General features: G+C 44.4%; 2 protein-coding genes across 3 annotated transcripts; both read right to left on the reverse strand.

The window, feature by feature from the left end:
- Nucleotides 1–43: 43 nt before the first annotated feature.
- Nucleotides 44–2833, reverse strand: dnaaf6 (dynein axonemal assembly factor 6). 2 transcript variants are annotated; one of them, XM_064930615.1, is made up of 6 exons: nucleotides 2485–2833; nucleotides 2189–2258; nucleotides 1537–1633; nucleotides 1311–1407; nucleotides 938–1023; nucleotides 44–563 (listed from the first exon to the last, which is right to left on the reverse strand). In XM_064930615.1, exons 1-6 carry the CDS (start codon nucleotides 2569–2571, stop codon nucleotides 431–433), a joined length of 570 nt encoding a protein of 189 aa, XP_064786687.1. In that variant the 5' UTR covers nucleotides 2572–2833; the 3' UTR covers nucleotides 44–430. The 2 variants fall into 2 exon arrangements, with proteins under 2 accessions (XP_064786687.1, XP_064786679.1); XM_064930607.1 differs by lacking the exon at nucleotides 2485–2833 and having other exon boundaries at nucleotides 2189–2463.
- Nucleotides 2834–3595: 762 nt separating this feature from the next.
- Nucleotides 3596–16807, reverse strand: LOC135509694 (G protein-activated inward rectifier potassium channel 3-like). Its single transcript, XM_064930568.1, has 8 exons — nucleotides 16341–16807; nucleotides 14214–14594; nucleotides 13313–13523; nucleotides 10721–10922; nucleotides 10150–10342; nucleotides 6018–6215; nucleotides 5541–5671; nucleotides 3596–5225 (listed from the first exon to the last, which is right to left on the reverse strand). The coding sequence occupies exons 2-8, from the start codon at nucleotides 14500–14502 to the stop codon at nucleotides 4950–4952; spliced, it is 1500 nt and encodes a 499-aa protein (XP_064786640.1). The 5' UTR covers nucleotides 14503–14594; nucleotides 16341–16807; the 3' UTR covers nucleotides 3596–4949.
- Nucleotides 16808–17042: the final 235 nt, after the last annotated feature.

Raw genomic sequence — 17042 nt, forward strand, 5'->3', positions numbered from 1 at the left:
TATAGCAGAGGGTGTTGGTGAATATAGCACAAAGAGGAAAATAAACCAGACACATGTATTTATTGAAACGCTGCCAATATATACCATGGAACAGAAGAAAAAAAATATTCAATGAACAGATTAAATGGTCAGACTTTATAATGAAAACCATGGAACTCTTCAAACAAACAAGTCATCTATATTGCGAGAAATTGACAATACCCATCTCTTCTGCTTCATGACAGAAGACATAGGCTCTGCTCTCACCTGTGCAGGGGTCAGGTAAGTAGGAACTGAAGGAACCCCTAGATAGATAGGAACTGAAGGCACCCCTAGATAGATAGGGACTTCAGGAACCCATAACCACATGCACGTGTCCTCCAAGATTTGCTTAATTTCCTCTCGAGTTCAGTTTGTTCCTCAATTATTTTTCCTTTCTCCTAACTTTCTCTCATCGTTGCAGGTTGATTTGGTCCATGAGGCGGTTCATTGGTAGAGTGACCTCCAGCTCCTGTCTTTCACTGTAGAACTGGGCTTTTCCATCATGACTGTGGACTGGGTGAGGAAGGTGTAGGCCCAGTTTACTGTGTGGAGAGAGAAGAACGGATTTAAAGCTAGAATCCTTAATTGCTACATCCATTTTTGGACTTATGAATTAATTATATAAACCCATTGATTCTTGAAGAATATAACTTATAAATGCCTTATTTTACTGTTATTTTACTGCTGCATTCTGATTATTTGTTATAATCAGAGAGAGAGAGAGAGAGATGACAACATGTGCTTTAGATAGAGATAAATATAGAGATAAAGCATTTTTTATGAAGAAAGAAGGAGCAAGATATGAGGTCAATAAATAGTAGCAAATAGTTTTCTGTCTGTGGATAGAAAGTCTGGAACTCTTTATAGAAGGATGACAGGCAGGCAACATTCTAAAGAATTTTCTAAAGAATCTTACAAGTTTGGCGTTCGCAGATCAAGGAATTTCTCCTTCACATCCAAGACTACATCTGTTGCTTTGGTGTCTGGCAGTTTGATTTTCACCTGAGAAGATAAAGTTTATATTATTATAATATTATTGTTCTGTACTATACATTTCAGGTGGGTGTAATAGACTCCAAAAAACTTGCCCTCAACCCAGATGGAGAACATTCTATTCATCTATTCAAGCCAAGTAATAGATGCAAGAAGATGTAACATTGCATTACAGAGCACAACACTGTAGCTACATGGTTACCAATAGCATAGAATTACATACAGGATCCTATAGAATTATGTATAGAATCCTATAGAATTACGTATAGAATGAATTATAGGATCTCTATGGTTACCAGCATGCTGTCACAGCACATGGAAGAGGGATCCTTTCGGCTCATCCCAAGAAACATGTCCTCTGTCCCAACATTCTGCTTCAGCAATATGTCATACCTGAACACACACACGTTCCCCAGCCAACAACAATGACAAAGAAATCAGATGTGAGGGATGGGAGTACCAATTGCCTTGTCTGGAATGTTGTTTTCTTTTTCATGGTGTTAGACTGCAAACTTGACGTACTCAGGCTTTGGCCGGGTGTCTGTGAGGTCATCAAACTGCGACCCCTCTGTCACCTCCTCCTCACTCCAGATGGCTTTACTGTCCTTCTTGGTGTAGGCTGTTGTAACCATAGAATTAGTAATTTCATAGGATCTCTATGGTTGTAACTACATTTTCAAAATATATATTTAACATTTATTTAACTAGGCAAGTCAGTTAAGAACAAAATCTTATTTTCAATGAAGGTCTATCCCGCCAAACCCTGACCCAGATGACGCTGGGCCAATTGTGCGCCGCCGTATGGGACTCCCAATCACGGCACGTTGTGAATCGGGTCTGTACCAGGGTCAAACCAGGGTCTCTAGCACTGAGATGCATTGCCTTAGACCACTGCACCACTCGAGAGCCCCAAATCTATACAGCTTGTTACTGTTGTAACTACATATACAGCTTGTTACTGTTGTAACTACATACACAGCTTGTTACTGTTGTAACTACATACACAGCTTGTTACTGTTGTAACTACATACACAGCTTGTTACTGTTGTAACTACATACACAGCTTGTTACTGTTGTAACTACATACACAGCGTGTTACCGTTTACATCCCAAATGGCACCCTATTCCATATTCCACTACTTTTTTTGGTACAAGCCATCTGATAAAAACAGACCTGATTTGTTGGCAGCAGGTGAAGGGAGACCAATATCTCCAGGTCCCATTACGGCTGAGGATGTCATATTCTGTTCAGAAAATATTTCGACGAATAAATCACTTTCAAAGACTGACATAGAAAGCAAGTGCAAAGTAGCTGTTGTCACATATCTAACGTTAACTAGCTGCATGATCATCGGGTTTTTGCTAGCATGCTAACTGGACAAGTTATTACATTTTGTTTGCCAAAACCAATTTTATTAGCTAGTTTGTTTACGCAATTTATCCAATGATTAATCGTTAGCAATGCCTTACTCTACAATTGTATTCATCATCCTCATCCCGGGTGGATAAGAGGGCAGAGAGCGCTTGTAGATTCTGGGCTGATGACAACCCCTCCATTGACACTCTGAAAGAATATTCACTTGTTCGAGCAAAGGCTTCCTTCCCAAAGTCAGCTAACGTTAGCAAGTTACAACAAACAATATTTGCTGGATACGTCAATATCGCATTAAACCTGATGGCTAATCTATGTGTACCTAAAATAGGCGAATTAAGATTAACAAAATCAAATCAAAACGATAGGATATATATTCATGTCCCACAAGGTGAACGTCAAATATGTTTTATAACTAAATCTGTGGGAATGTGTCCGGCAACTGTTTCCAGGGAGATGGTCGTTTAGCTTTTTTCGATGCCATGGAAACCGCGGCTACGTCATCTTATGGGAGTGACGAGAGCCACGCAGTTTAAATAGAACCACAGAACTTTCCAGACTGGCACTTCGTGTACTCCGATCTGAAAAACAATATAGGAAAAAACTCCAGCCAGCTAATCAGAAGGCGAGGTTAAACGTATTCATTATTTTCAGATTTACAGGAGTGCCTAAGGGTTTGGGGGAATTCAGCACATCTTTGATTATCTGGTCCTCAGCATTCATTGAACCTTTATTCCTTTCTGGGTCCCTGCCCTCTCCCTGCTTTTTGTGCGTTCATGTATTAGTCAGAACTAGTAAAATTGGACAATTCAGACCTGTTAACTCCTTGTACCTACGTGACCAGGCCGTTCAACCAAGTCGGACATTCTCCAGTTTCCTAATTCAGACTTGCAATTGAATGCGGCATTAGACCCCTGTTACCTAGGAGACAGAGGGAGGGGACCCATGACTGTGCCATGCAACAGGCCTGAGCACTTTAGTGCCACAATGTGAACCAAATAGTCTCTTCTCACAGATTCTGTGCCGAATGAGTGACCTGGCAAATTTTTGATCCGTCAAGTATTGCCAGTGCCCAGAATGTCTCAACCAACAACAACAACAAAAAACATTTAGACAAATGGACAGATTTTCAGTGAAACAGTGAATACTCTCAAGGATAAATAGTGCAGATGACCACACTGATAAAAGTGAGAGCAAAGAAGAAGAAAGTTGGTGTGTAATATAGTTTATTAATTTTGATAGATAATAATTCAGATTTTTTTATATATATTAAAAACATCAAGTAAAAAGGCTCCTATGTACACAGCCGCAGAAGCACGAGGTTGGGGTGAGCAGAGCGGAACACAGTTGTGCTTAAATCCTAAGAGGCTATGGAAAGAAAATATTTCATTGTGCTACTTAGTTTCTACGTGAAAGCACACAGAAACATTCCCAAGAGAGAAAATACTTTGTTTTGTTAGATGAATATTTCCACTAGTCTCCAGTTGGGACATGGTCAGTGATAAGCTACGGTACATATGATGTAACCCTTTAAAATTGTTAACACAGTAATGATTCTACATCTAAATTAATCACAAGATGGTGGTTGTTTTAATGTAATCAAAATGTACACTTCTATATAATCTTTTAAAACAATCCTTGTTTTTCTTTTAGAGATAAAGAGGTTTAGAGATACTATTTCAATCGATTCCTTGATATGCTCTTTACATGCTAAAGTGAAAAACCATACATGTTCTCTTCTATCACACTATCCATAATACATAATTCCTTTAATACATTGACTCCCCAATTCAGCCAACACATGACATGCTTCTCTTTCTATGTCTCTGAACGTTCCAGAACATTCCAAAACACAGTTCTCTTTCTATGTCTCTGAACGTTCCAGAACATTCCAAAACACAGTTCTCTTTCTATGTCTCTGAACGTTCCAGAACATTCCAAAACACAGTTCTCTTTCTATCTCTCTGAACATTCCAGAACATTCCAAAACACAGTTCTCTTTCTATGTCTCTGAACGTTCCAGAACATTCCAAAACACAGTTCTCTTTCTATCTCTCTGAACATTCCAGAACATTCCAAAACACAGTTCTCTTTCTATGTCTCTGAACATTCTCACCTGGCTGAACAACATCCTCTTTCCTGACAAAGAATTGTCAATACTTAATTCTTAAAAAAAAAAAAAAATGTATTAATTCATATAATGTATGTTGTTGGCAGAGGATATTGGAGCTATAACAATATAATATAATTATAGTGAAGCCCAGACATTCATGGTAATAATAAAATATCACCAGAGAAATGAAAGACAAAATTGAATTGATATAATTTGTCATGTCCAAGTCAATGTTATCCAACACAGCAAAGAAGGAGCAAAATGGACCATTTAAACCACCCAACTCTCCCTTGGGGAAAAATGTTCTATGGCTGTATGTTATACATTAGCTAAAAGTAATTTACAGTACTGCAGTTGTGTTTCATCCTGTCATGACATTTATAGTACTGTGGACCAGGGCTCTGCTCAAAATAAGTGCACTGCATAGGGGATAGGGTGCCCCAATCTACTTTAGGCCTCTGATTCTGACTGGTCAGTGGTGACACTTCCATTCAACTCCCCTGGTCCGGATTGCTCTTCTATTCCAGTGATCTCACCAACAGTAAATGAAACGGGGCCAACGACCCCTCCTTTCCCATTGTCTAGCTGCTTCCCTGATTGGTTGGTCAGAGAAGATCCCTCCCATTTCTCTTCGTCCAGTTTACTGGAGATCGACCAATAGAGATGAGCCTCCAATCGGGCCGCAGCTAATGAGAGTTCGTGCGCTGAGCAGGAGGGAGTGTCCACCTACGGAAGAGAGGGGTATGAGTGGCGGTTACTGTATCGGACAACTTGGAAAATAACTTTCAGAATCAGGGTAAAATCATTTTGGTGACATGACAAGAGGAAGTGAGGAGACATGCCAGACTGACAAATGGTTAAGCTGTGTTGTGTTGTTCTGTACTAGTGGCAGTGATCACATGGTACAAGATTAAAAGCAGCGGGCCATCATTGTCCATTCAATTCCACATGTTGAGTCGCCATCCAGTAGGTTATAGCTAACACAGCAACCCTGCTACTTTTAGCCTTTCCCCCTTCTGGAGTGTGTGTGTGTGTTCTTACCTCAAAGGTTTGATGGAAGGCGCCATAGTCGATGTCAAAGAAGCCTTCGGCCAGTGACATCATCGGACTGAACCTGTGACCCCACTGGACCTCGTCTGCCAGGTAAGAGCTCCGCGCCTGGCACGTCATACCTGGGGGTAACAACACACACTTTGTAAGAACACATTAACCTACCCTGGCAGCACCCCTTCAGCTGCTATGATGACCAAGCAAATCTTTTCTCAGTGGGCAGGAAAGCCACTTCCCCTTCTGAGGCATGGTGCACCCATAGAGATCCTATAATTGGCACCCGACTCTGGTCACACCACGGTTTACCAGAGCCTTATGGGAACCTGAAGTAACTGTAAGCAGAATGTTTCGTTGATTCACTGAAAATAAAAAGTAAATAGTAGAGTCGGTTGCCTGTCTTTGATAGTGTGCAGTTTTAAAAACTTGTTTTAGAATAAGTTGCCATTTGGGACTCAGACATGGACTAACCAGTGGCCTCCACCATTCCCTCCAGGATGACGACCATCTCAAAGTCGTCCTTCTCCAGCTGGCCCTGAGACATGTCCCAGAAGGGCGAGCGGCAGTCGATCTCGTGGGAGATGACCAGTGGAGACACCAGAAACAGGCGGTCATCCCCCGTCTCAAAACCCACACTGATGTCTGTCTGGTCCAGAGGGATAAACTCACCTGGAGAGGGGGAGAGACATGGAGAAGGGGAGAAAGGGGGACGAGAGAGAGAAGTGAGTTATTACACCTTGAGGGACAGTTTCCTGGATACAGATTAAGCCTAGTCCTGGGGGACGTCCCAATCTACTTTACATATAACCCCAGAGAGCTTTACAGATCCCCAGCCTAGAACCCCAGAGAGCTTTACAGATCCCCAGCCTAAAACCCCAGAGAGCTTTACAGATCCCCAGCCTATAACCCCCAGAGAGCTTTACAGATCCCCAGCCTAAAACCCCAGAGAGCTTTACAGATCCCCAGCCTGAAACCCCAGAGAGCTTTACAGATCCCCAGCCTAAAACCCCAGAGAGCTTTACAGATCCCCAGCCTAAAACCCCAGAGAGCTTTACAGATCCCCAGCCTAAAACCCCAGAGAGCTTTACAGATCCCCAGCCTAAAACCCCAGAGAGCTTTACAGATCCCCAGCCTGAAACCCCAGAGAGCTTTACAGATCCCCAGCCTAAAACCCCAGAGAGCTTTACAGATCCCCAGCCTAAAACCCCAGAGAGCTTTACAGATCCCCAGCCTATAACCCCAGAGAGCTTTACAGATCCCCAGCCTGAAACCCCAGAGAGCTTTACAGATCCCCAGCCTAAAACCCCAGAGAGCTTTACAGATCCCCAGCCTATAACCCCAGAGAGCTTTACAGATCCCCAGCCTAAAACCCCAGAGACCAAGCGATGCAGATGCAGAAGCACAGTGGCTAGGAAAAAATAACAACCAGGCTCCGAGGGTGGCCAGGCCTCTTCTGGGTGTACTGGGTAGAGATTTAAGAGTACCTGTAGCTATTAGGGCCAGATCGGTTTTCAATACTCAATGCTTCACACAGTTGTGTCGAGTTGGCTGGATGTCCTTTGGGGGGTGGACCATTCTTGATGCACACAGGAAACCGGAGCGTGAAAAACCCAGGAGTTGCCATTCTTGACTCAAACTGGGGCGCCTGGCACCTACTACCATACTTTGAACAAAGGCACTTAAATCTTTTGTCTTGCCCATTCACCCTCTGAATGACACACATATGCAATCCATGTCTCAATTGTCTCAAGGCTTAAGAAATCCTTCTTTAACCCGTCTCCTCCCCTCCTCTGATTGAAGTGGATTTAACAAGTAACTTCAATAAGGGATCATACAGTGCATTCGGACCCCTTACTTTTTTCCACATTTTGCTACGTTACAGCCTTATTCTAAAATTGATACAATAATTTATTTTCCTTCATCAATCTACACACAATACCCCATTATGACAGAGTGAAGACAGGTTTTTAGAAATGTTTGCTAATTTATTAAATTTAAAAACAGAAATAACTTTTTTACAAACTGTAAATATTCATACCCTTTGTTATGGTAATTGTAATTGATTGGAAATTATTTGGAAAGGCACACACCTGTCTACAGTATATAAGGTCCCACAGTTGACAATGCATGCGAGAGCAAAAACCAAGCCATGAGGTCGAAGGAGTGTGGCCTCCATCATTCTTCAATGGAAGAGGTTTGGAACCACGACCAAACTGAGCAATCAGGGGAGAAGAGCCTTGGTCAAGGAGGTGACCAAGAACTCGATGGTCACTCTGACAGAGATCCAGAGTTCCTCTGTTGAGATGGGAGAACCTTCCAAAAGGACAACCATCTCTGCAGGACTCCACCAATCAGGCCATTATGGTAGAGCGGCCAGACGGAAGCAATCAGTAAAAAGGCACATGACAGCTGCTTGGAGTTTACCAAAAGGCACATGACAGCCCGCTTGGAGTTTACCAAAAGGCACATGACAGCCCGCTTGGAGTTTACCAAAAGGCACATGACAGCCCGCTTGGAGTTTACCAAAAGGCACATGACAGCCCGCTTGGAGTTTACCAAAAGGCACATGACAGCCCCCTTGGAGTTTACCAAAAGGCACATGACAGTCCGCTTGGAGTTTACCAAAAGGCACATGACAGCCCCCTTGGAGTTTACCAAAAGGCACATGACAGCCCCCTTGGAGTTTACCAAAAGGCACATGACAGCCCGCTTGGAGTTTACCAAAAGGCACATGACAGCTGCTTGGAGTTTACCAAAAGGCACATGACAGCTGCTTGGAGTTTACCAAAAGGCACATGACAGCCCGCTTGGAGTTTACCAAAAGGCACCTAAAGGACTCTCAGACCAAGACTATCTGGTTTGGTAAAACCAAGAATTAACTCTTTGGCCTGAATGCTAAGCGTCACGTCTGGAGGAAACCTGGCACCATCCCTACGGTGAAGCACGGTGGTGGCAGCAGTTAAATAAAGGTTAGATAAATCAAATAAAAATGCTGTGGGGATGTTTTTCAGTGGCAGGGACTGGGAGACAAGGCAGGATCGAGGCAAAGATGAACAGAGCAAAGTACAGAGAGATCCTTGATGAAAACCTGCTCCAGAGCACTCAGGACATCAGACTGGGGCGAAGGTTCACCTTCCAACAGGACAATGACCCTAAGCAGACAGCCAAGACAATGCAGGAGTGGCTTCGGGACAAGTCTCTGTATGTCCTTGAGTGGCCCAGCCAGAGCCCGGACTTGAACCCGATCGAACATCTCTGGAGTGACCTGACAATAGCTGTGCAGCAACGCTCCCCATCCAACCTGACAGTTTGAGAGAGTTTGAGAAGAATGGGAGAAACTCCCCAAATACAGGTGTGCCAAGCTTGTAGCGTCATACCCAAGAAGACTCAAGGCTGTAATCGACGCCAAAGGTGATTCAACAAAAGTACTTAGTAGAAGGGTCCGAAAACATATGTAAATGTGATATTTCTGTTATTTTATTTTTAATACATTGCAAAATGTTCTACAATCTAGTTTTTGCTTTGTCATTATGGGGTAATGCCAGAGCTCCTGTGCTAGCACCGAAGCATACTCCTGGGCTACAATATCCGGACCCACAAGGCCATGCTAGGTAAAGCTCCGCCTTATCTCAGTTCACTGGTCACGATGGCAATACCCACCCGTAGCACGCGCTCCAGCAGGTGTATCTCACTGATCATCCCTAAAGCCAACACCTCATTCGGCCGCCTTTCGTTCCAGTTCTCTGCTGCCTGTGACTGGAATGAATTGCAAAAATCGCTGAAGTTGGAGACTTTTATCTCCCTCACCAACTTCAAACATCTGCTATCTGAGCAGCTAACCGATCGCTGCAGCTGTACATAGTCTATCGGTAAATAGCCCACCCAATTTTACCTACCTCATCCCCATACTGTATTTATTTACTTTTCTGCTCTTTTGCACACCAATATCTCTACCTGTACATGACCATCTGATCATTTATCACTCCAGTGTTAATCTGCTAAATTGTAATTATTTGCCTACCTCCTCATGCCTTTTGCACACAATGTATAAAGACTCTTTTTTTCCCTACTGTGTTATTGACTTGTTAATTGTTTACTCCATGTTTAACTCTGTGTTGTCTGTTCACACTGCTATGCTTTATCTTGGCCAGGTCGCAGTTGCAAATGAGAACTTGTTCTCAACTAGCCTACCTGGTCAAATAAAGGTAAAATAAATAAAATAAATAAAAATTGTGTGTAGATTGAGGGCAGAAAAAAAACAATTGAATCCATTTTTAAATAAGGCTGTAACGTAACAAAATGTTGAAAAAGTGAATGGGTCTGAATACTTTCCTAATGCACTGTAGCTTTCACCTGGAGTCACCTGGTCAGTCTATGTCATGGAAAGAGCCTTAATATTTTGTACACAGTATATCACTTCCATACTAGAAAATAACATGTGGAGTGTTCTTGTTTGCATCTCAAATGGCACTATTCCCCATGTCGTGCACTACTTCTAACTGGGGCCCATAGAGCTTTGGTCAAAAGTAGTGCACTATATAGGTAATAGGGTGCCATTTGGGATGCAGACCTTCTATGGGGGTTGATTGTATACTAGCCTCACCTTCCTGAGTCTGTTTAGACTTGATGAGTTTGGCCCTCATGTTGGCTCCAACAATGTGCGAGCTGCGCAGGTCCCCCACCCGGAACATCAGACACAGTCTGTCGTCTCTCAGAGAGATCACTGCATTCTTAGAAAACACCAGGGTCTCCGCGCGCTTATTGGGCTGAGAGATCTTCACAAACATACAGCCCACCTGAGGAGAAGAAGATCACTTCGTTGTCCAAACAAAGGTCCAAATGAATGGGACTTCTGCTTCATCCCAACAGCTCCAAAAGGCATAGACGGAGAAAAGGTCCTTTTAAGGGGCAGCTTTTTGATATGATTACAAGTTCTTCAAACTATTTGTACGATGGAGAGAAACAGATGTGATTGTATTAGTGTCAGAATATGCTCTTAGGGTACAGTAAAAAAAATACAGTAGGGACCGTATGGGTCTGCATCTAAAGTGGCACCCTATTCCCTATATAGTGCACTACTTTTAACCAGAGTCTTTGACCAGAACACAATGGGCCCTGGTCAAAATGAGTTCACTACGTAGGGAGCCATTAGGGGTGCAGCCAATGAGTCTCACCATGAAGGCGTTGACCATAGATCCCAGTATGGCCTGGAGCAGGAGCAGCATGGTGCCCACCGGACACTGGTCAGTGATGACACGGTGGCCGTAACCAATTGTGGTCTCTGTCTCGATGGAGAAGAGGAAGGCCGAGATGAATCCGTTCACGTTGTTGACGCACGGTGTCCATGTCTCATCCTCCAGATGATCTAGATCCCCTCTGGGAGGGGAGAAACAACAAAATTATTATTATGTTGTTTTTGTAAATTGTGTACATGCAGGGCCCCATTGTAAAAGAGATCTTGGTCTCAATGGGACTCAATGCTAAAATAAAGGTGAAATAAATAAAAATAGGGGGAGGAGGAGAAGGGAGAGAGAGGAGAGGAAGAGAGGAGTGGAAAGAGAGATAGTATGGGAGAGAGAGAGAGAGAGAGAGAGGAAGAGAGGAGTGGAAAGAGATAGTATGGGAGAGAGAGAGAGAGAGGAGAGGAAGAGAGGAGTGGAAAGAGAGATAGTATGGGAGAGAGAGAGAGAGAGAGAGGAAGAGAGGAGTGGAAAGAGAGATAGTATGGGAGAGAGAGAGAGAGAGAGAGAGAGGAAGAGAGGAGTGGAAAGAGAGATAGTATGGGAGAGAGAGAGAGAGAGAGGAGAGGAAGAGAGGAGTGGAAAGAGAGATAGTATGGGAGAGAGAGAGAGAGAGAGGAGAGGAAGAGAGGAGTGGAAAGAGAGATAGTATGGGAGGGAGAGAGAGAGAGAGAGGAGAGGAAGAGAGGAGTGAAAAGAGAGAAAGTATGGGAGAGAGAGCGAGAGAGAGAGGAGAGGAAGAGAGAGAGAGGAGTGGAAGAGAGGAGTGGAAAGAGAGATAGTATGGGAGGGAGAGAGAGCGAGAGAGGAGAGGAAGAGAGGAGTGGAAAGAGAGATAGTATGGGAGAGAGAGAGAGAGAGAGGGAAGAGAGGGATTGGAAAGAGATAGTATGGGAGAGAGAGAGAGAGAGAGGAGAGGAAGAGAGATAGTATGGGAGAGAGAGAGAGAGAGAGGAGTGGAAGAGAGGAGAGGAAGAGAGATAGTATGGGAGAGAGAGAGAGAGAGAGAGAGAGAGAGAGAGAGAGAGGAGAGGAAGAGAGGAGTGGAAAGAGAGATAGTATGGGAGAGAGAGAGAGAGAGAGGAGAGGAAGAGAGTGGAAAGAGAGATAGTATGGGAGAGAGAGAGAGAGAGAGAGAGAGAGAGAGGAGAGGAAGAGAGGAGTGGAAAGAGATAGTATGGGAGAGAGAGAGAGAGAGTGGAGAGGAAGAGAGGAGTGGAAAGAGAGATAGTATGGGAGGGAGAGAGAGAGAGAGAGAGGAGAGGAAGAGAGGAGTGAAAAAGAGAGAAAGTATGGGAGAGAGAGCGAGAGAGAGGAGAGGAAGAGAGAGAGAGTGGAAGAGAGGAGTGGAAAGAGAGATAGTATGGGAGGGAGAGAGAGCGAGAGAGAGAGAGGAAGAGAGGAGTGGAAAGAGAGATAGTATGGGAGAGAGAGAGAGGAGAGGAAAAGAGGAGTGAAAAGAGAGAAAGTATGGGAGAGAGAGAGAGAGAGAGAGAGAGAGAGAGGAAGAGAGGAGTGGAAAGAGAGATAGTATGGGAGAGAGAGAGAGAGAGAGAGAGGGAGAGGAAGAGAGGAGTGGAAAGAGAGATAGTATGGGAGAGAGAGAGAGAGAGAGAGAGGGAGAGGAAAAGAGGAGTGAAAAGAGAGAAAGTATGGGAGAGAGAGCGAGAGAGAGAGGAGAGGAAGAGAGAGAGAGGAGTGGAAGAGAGAGAAAGTATGGGAGGGAGAGAGCGAGAGAGAGAGAGGAGAGGAAGAGAGAGAAAGGAGTGGAAGAGAGAGAGAGCGAGAGAGGAGAGGAAGAGAGGAGTGGAAAGAGAGATAGTATGGGAGAGAGAGAGAGGAGAGGAAAAGAGGAGTGAAAAGAGAGAAAGTATGGGAGAGAGAGCGAGAGAGAGAGAGAGGAGAGGAAGAGAGGAGTGGAAAGAGAGATAGTATGGGAGAGAGAGAGAGAGAGAGAGAGAGGAGAGGAAGAGAGGAGTGGAAAGAGAGATAGTATGGGAGAGAGAGAGAGAGAGAGGAGAGGAAGAGAGAGAGAGGAGTGGAAGAGAGAGAAAGTATGGGAGGGAGAGAGCGAGAGAGAGAGAGGAGAGGAAGAGAGAGAAAGGAGTGGAAGAGAGAAAGTATGGGAGGGAGAGAGAGCGAGAGAGAGGAGAGGAAGAGAGAGAGAGGAGTGGAAGAGAGAGAAAGTATGGGAGAGAGAGAGCGAGAGAGAGGAGAGGAAGAGAGAGAAAGGAGTGGAAGAGAGAAAGTATGGGAGGGAGAGAGAGCGAGAGAGAGAGAGGAGAGGAAGAGAGAGAGAGGAGCAAACAAAAATATAGGTTGTGAAAAACTATCCATTTACTAATATACTTGCTCTACAGAGAAGAAATTGCAACATGTAGAGTGACTCTCTCTGACAGTGATACCATTGGATGCATCTGAAATGCCATCCCATTCCCTATATAGTGCACTATATGAGAATAGGGTGTCATTTGGGACTATCCCAAGTGTCCCCTGGCCTGCTGTCTGTCCGTTTGTCCCTCTCACCGGAGGTAAGCTATCAGGTACCAAATGGCCCCGAAGAAGAGCCAGGTGATGGCATAGGCCATGACGAAGACGAAGAGAGAGCAGCGCCAGTTGAGGTCCACCAGCGTGGTGAAGATATCTGTCAGATAACGGTACGTCTCCCTCATGTTGCCGTGTGAAACGTTACAGCGACCATTCTTCTCCACATAGCGCTGAGTCTTACGTCTCTTGGCTGCAGGCAGGAAACCAGGCCAGGAAGGGAGGGAGGGGGAGAGAGAGAGAAAGAGAGAGAGAAAGAGGAGTGAGACAGGGAAAGACTACAGTGACATATCGGCAGTAGGACTAAGGGAATGAGCAACAGGAAGATGGGTTGGGGGGGAGAAACCAGAGGAACAGGCATTTTACACAGGAGGGGAGGAGGGTAGAGGGGGGGGGTTAGAAGTGGAGGAGGGGCGGGGGGTAGAGGTAGAGGAGGAGGGGGAGTAGGAGGGAGGGGGCGGGTAGAGGTGGAGGAGGGAGGGAAAATATGCATTCAATAACCACCTATCTGCAGACTGTAGAGAGCCAGAGAGAACACAGTGTGTGCATCCCAAATGGCACCCTAATATATAGGAAATAGGGTGTCATTTGGGATTTAGCCTGTCTGTCAGTGTAAATCATTTAAAGCCAAACACAAAACCTTACATTGGTCACAGAACACTGCCAGACGGTCGCTTAGTAACCTCTCGTTCTAGATAGATTCACTCTCGTGGCGCCAACAATGTCTCAGGTCAGAAAAGAAGAACAGTCCTGGGAGAGAAAGTGTGCATTCCAAATGGCCCTTTATTCACTACATAGTGCCCTACTTTTGACCAGAGCCTTATGAGATGCAAATAGGGTGCCAATTTTGGACACCGATAAAGGCAACATCACTACTACTCACCCCAGCCAAATCTACCCCTCTCCTTCTCCACCACCCGAGGCAGCTTCTTAACGTACTCCTCGGATGCTGCATTGGCCTGCCTCTCTGCCAACTTGGACTTCCACGATCTGTTAACGCCAGGCTGGGTGGTATCCGTGGTAACCACATGGCCCAGATCCTCAGACACATCAAACACTCCGGTGGAGGCCGTCACCTCGCTAGCCTCTTGCACTGGTCCCTTCCCTTTCTCCACCACGGGCAGAGAGAGGGACTCTGGCCGCGAGGGGAAGGCAGAGTCTTCAAGCGCCATCAGGAATGATGGTGTGTGTGTTTATATCTCCCCTATGGCAGACTCTGTCCAATGGTTATTGACGGTTTAATCCGGTTTTTTACGTTGAGATCCTAGGATACAAAACAAGAAGGGGGAAATGTATCCAAATTATTATTGTGAGATCATAGAAGTGTGGGGTATCTAGAGGGCTCTGCATGCTGTAAATATGTTCTACAGGGAGTGGTGAAGGGCTAGTGTTGAGCATAACTTATGCCCTTCACTATACTGAATAACACTAGGTTTTCATCCCAAATAGCAACCTATTCCCTTTATATAGTATGCTACTTTTGAACAGAGCCCTATGGACAAAATAAGTGCACTATAGGAATTAGGGTGGCATTTTGGTGAGTAGTCTTCTGTCCCTCAAGAAATGGTCCTGATTCGATACCCATCTCTCTCTCTCTGGCCTGACTCAATACCCATCTCTCTCTCTCTGTCCTGACTCAATACCCATCTCTCTCTCTCTGGCCTGACTCAATACCCATCTCTCTCTGGCCTGACTCAATACCCATATATCTCTCTCTCTCTGTCCTGACTCAATACCCATATATCTCTCTCTGTCTGTCCTGCCTCAAATACCCATCTCTCTCTCTCTGTCCTGACTCAATACCCATCTCTCTCTCTCTGTCTGTCCTGCCTCAATTACCCATCTCTCTCTCTCTGTCCTGACTCAATACCCATCTCTCTCTCTCTGTCTGTCCTGCCTCAATTACCCATCTCTCTCTCTCTGTCCTGACTCAATACCCATCTCTCTCTCTCTGGCCTGACTCAATACCCATATATCTCTCTCTGTCTGTCCTGCCTCAAATACCCATCTCTCTCTCTCTGTCCTGACTCAATACCCATGTCTCTATCAGTCCTGACTCAATACCCATGTCTCTATCTGTGATTCTACACCTGCATTGCTTGCTGTCTGGGGTTTTAGGCTGGGTTTCTGTACAGCACTTTGAGATATCAGCTGATGTACGAAGGGCTATAGAAATAAATTTGATTTGAATACCCATCTTTCTCTCTGTCCTGACTCAATACCCATGTCTCTATCTGTCCTGACTCAATACCCATCTCTCTATCTGTCCTTGACTCAACTTTCTCTGCACAAACCCTCCTATTACCTTCAGTACAGTCTAATCTATATTAATGGAACAGTTCAGATGTTACAGAGAGAAATGAGTGAAGCCCTGATCAATGTCCCAAATGGCACCATATTTCCTATGTAGTGCACTACTTTTTGATTAGGGGCCCATAGGGCTCTGGTCAAAAGTAATGAAGGGACTAGGGTGCCATTTGAGAGTCAGAGCTGAATAATTCCACTGACAAGGACAGATTGGTCATTTCTCCTGTCTGACTGTGGGGGATGGGGAAAGTGAATTTGGTCCGAGAAAGAGTCACATATTGCCGAGACAAAACCATATGCTGTACATGCAGCCTTAAGAATAAGGTCATTAGATTGGTCATGCATAGCCTTTGCCTGTCTGTTATGGGAGCACAATAAATGACAGAAAGGAGGCTATTATTTATCAGAAAACGTACAATGTCACTTTTAACGTATTCTGTAATATAAGAATACAAAACAGCTATAGGACGGGTTCCATTCTAATAATGTGCATAATCACCGTGTTAGTATAAAATGGAGCCCCGTTTCCTCCAGTGATATAAAACACTACCTGGATAGAATATTCGGTAACTAAACGCGTGGGGTGATGGAATAGCCTACGGTGTTGACTATTCAACAATGACGCATTAAACATTTCTTAATGTATTCGATTAGCAAATGCACATTTATCAATCATAAAGAAAACAACAGTGATTTATCTTACCTGTAGTGGGGTTTGTCCCGCTTTCATCTGGTAATTGCCTTATCCTATTAAAACAATATCCCGTCCCCGTATTTATTTATTTATAAAGGACCTTACAGATGAGTGGATGGTCCAAGAGCGAGCCTCGGAGATCTTCCGCTCAGGTTCGATCATCCGACAATTTTTTTAATGTTTATCATCGGCTCTGCTGATGAGGAGGGTGTTCGACGCAGCATCAGTTCAGTCCTCTACTCTCTCAACAGGAAACAAAGGCAACCTCAACCAAACGACTCTGCTTTTTAGATGTCTGTAATCCTCAATAAACAGCGTGCTCACAAATAGCATATTCTTATATTTTTCCAAGTTTGTCTTCAAAGAGTTTAAAATGGTGGCAGTTCGTCCGTACAGACCATTGGGTATAGACAGTGAAGCCAGCAGCGATCCGCATCAGATAGAATTGTATGAATTACCGGCAGCTGCGCAGGTGTTAGATCATGGGAGCGACAGTCGAGGAGGATGCTGTCATCACCATCATTCATAAACCATCACCCAGATTCATGATTACGACAAGCATTAGATATATAAACCATTGTGCTGTTTTGTCAACTGTTTTACACTGATGGTAAAGTCTGGACATTTTAGATGCCGATGATGTGAGGAGGCATTTACAACCCGAGGTTGCTATAGAGATCATTTTATGATCCAGTTGACATATTCTTCAAT

The sequence above is a fragment of the Oncorhynchus masou genome, chromosome 3 (genome assembly GCF_036934945.1).
Source record: "Oncorhynchus masou masou isolate Uvic2021 chromosome 3, UVic_Omas_1.1, whole genome shotgun sequence".
Lineage (NCBI taxonomy): Eukaryota > Metazoa > Chordata > Actinopteri > Salmoniformes > Salmonidae > Oncorhynchus > Oncorhynchus masou.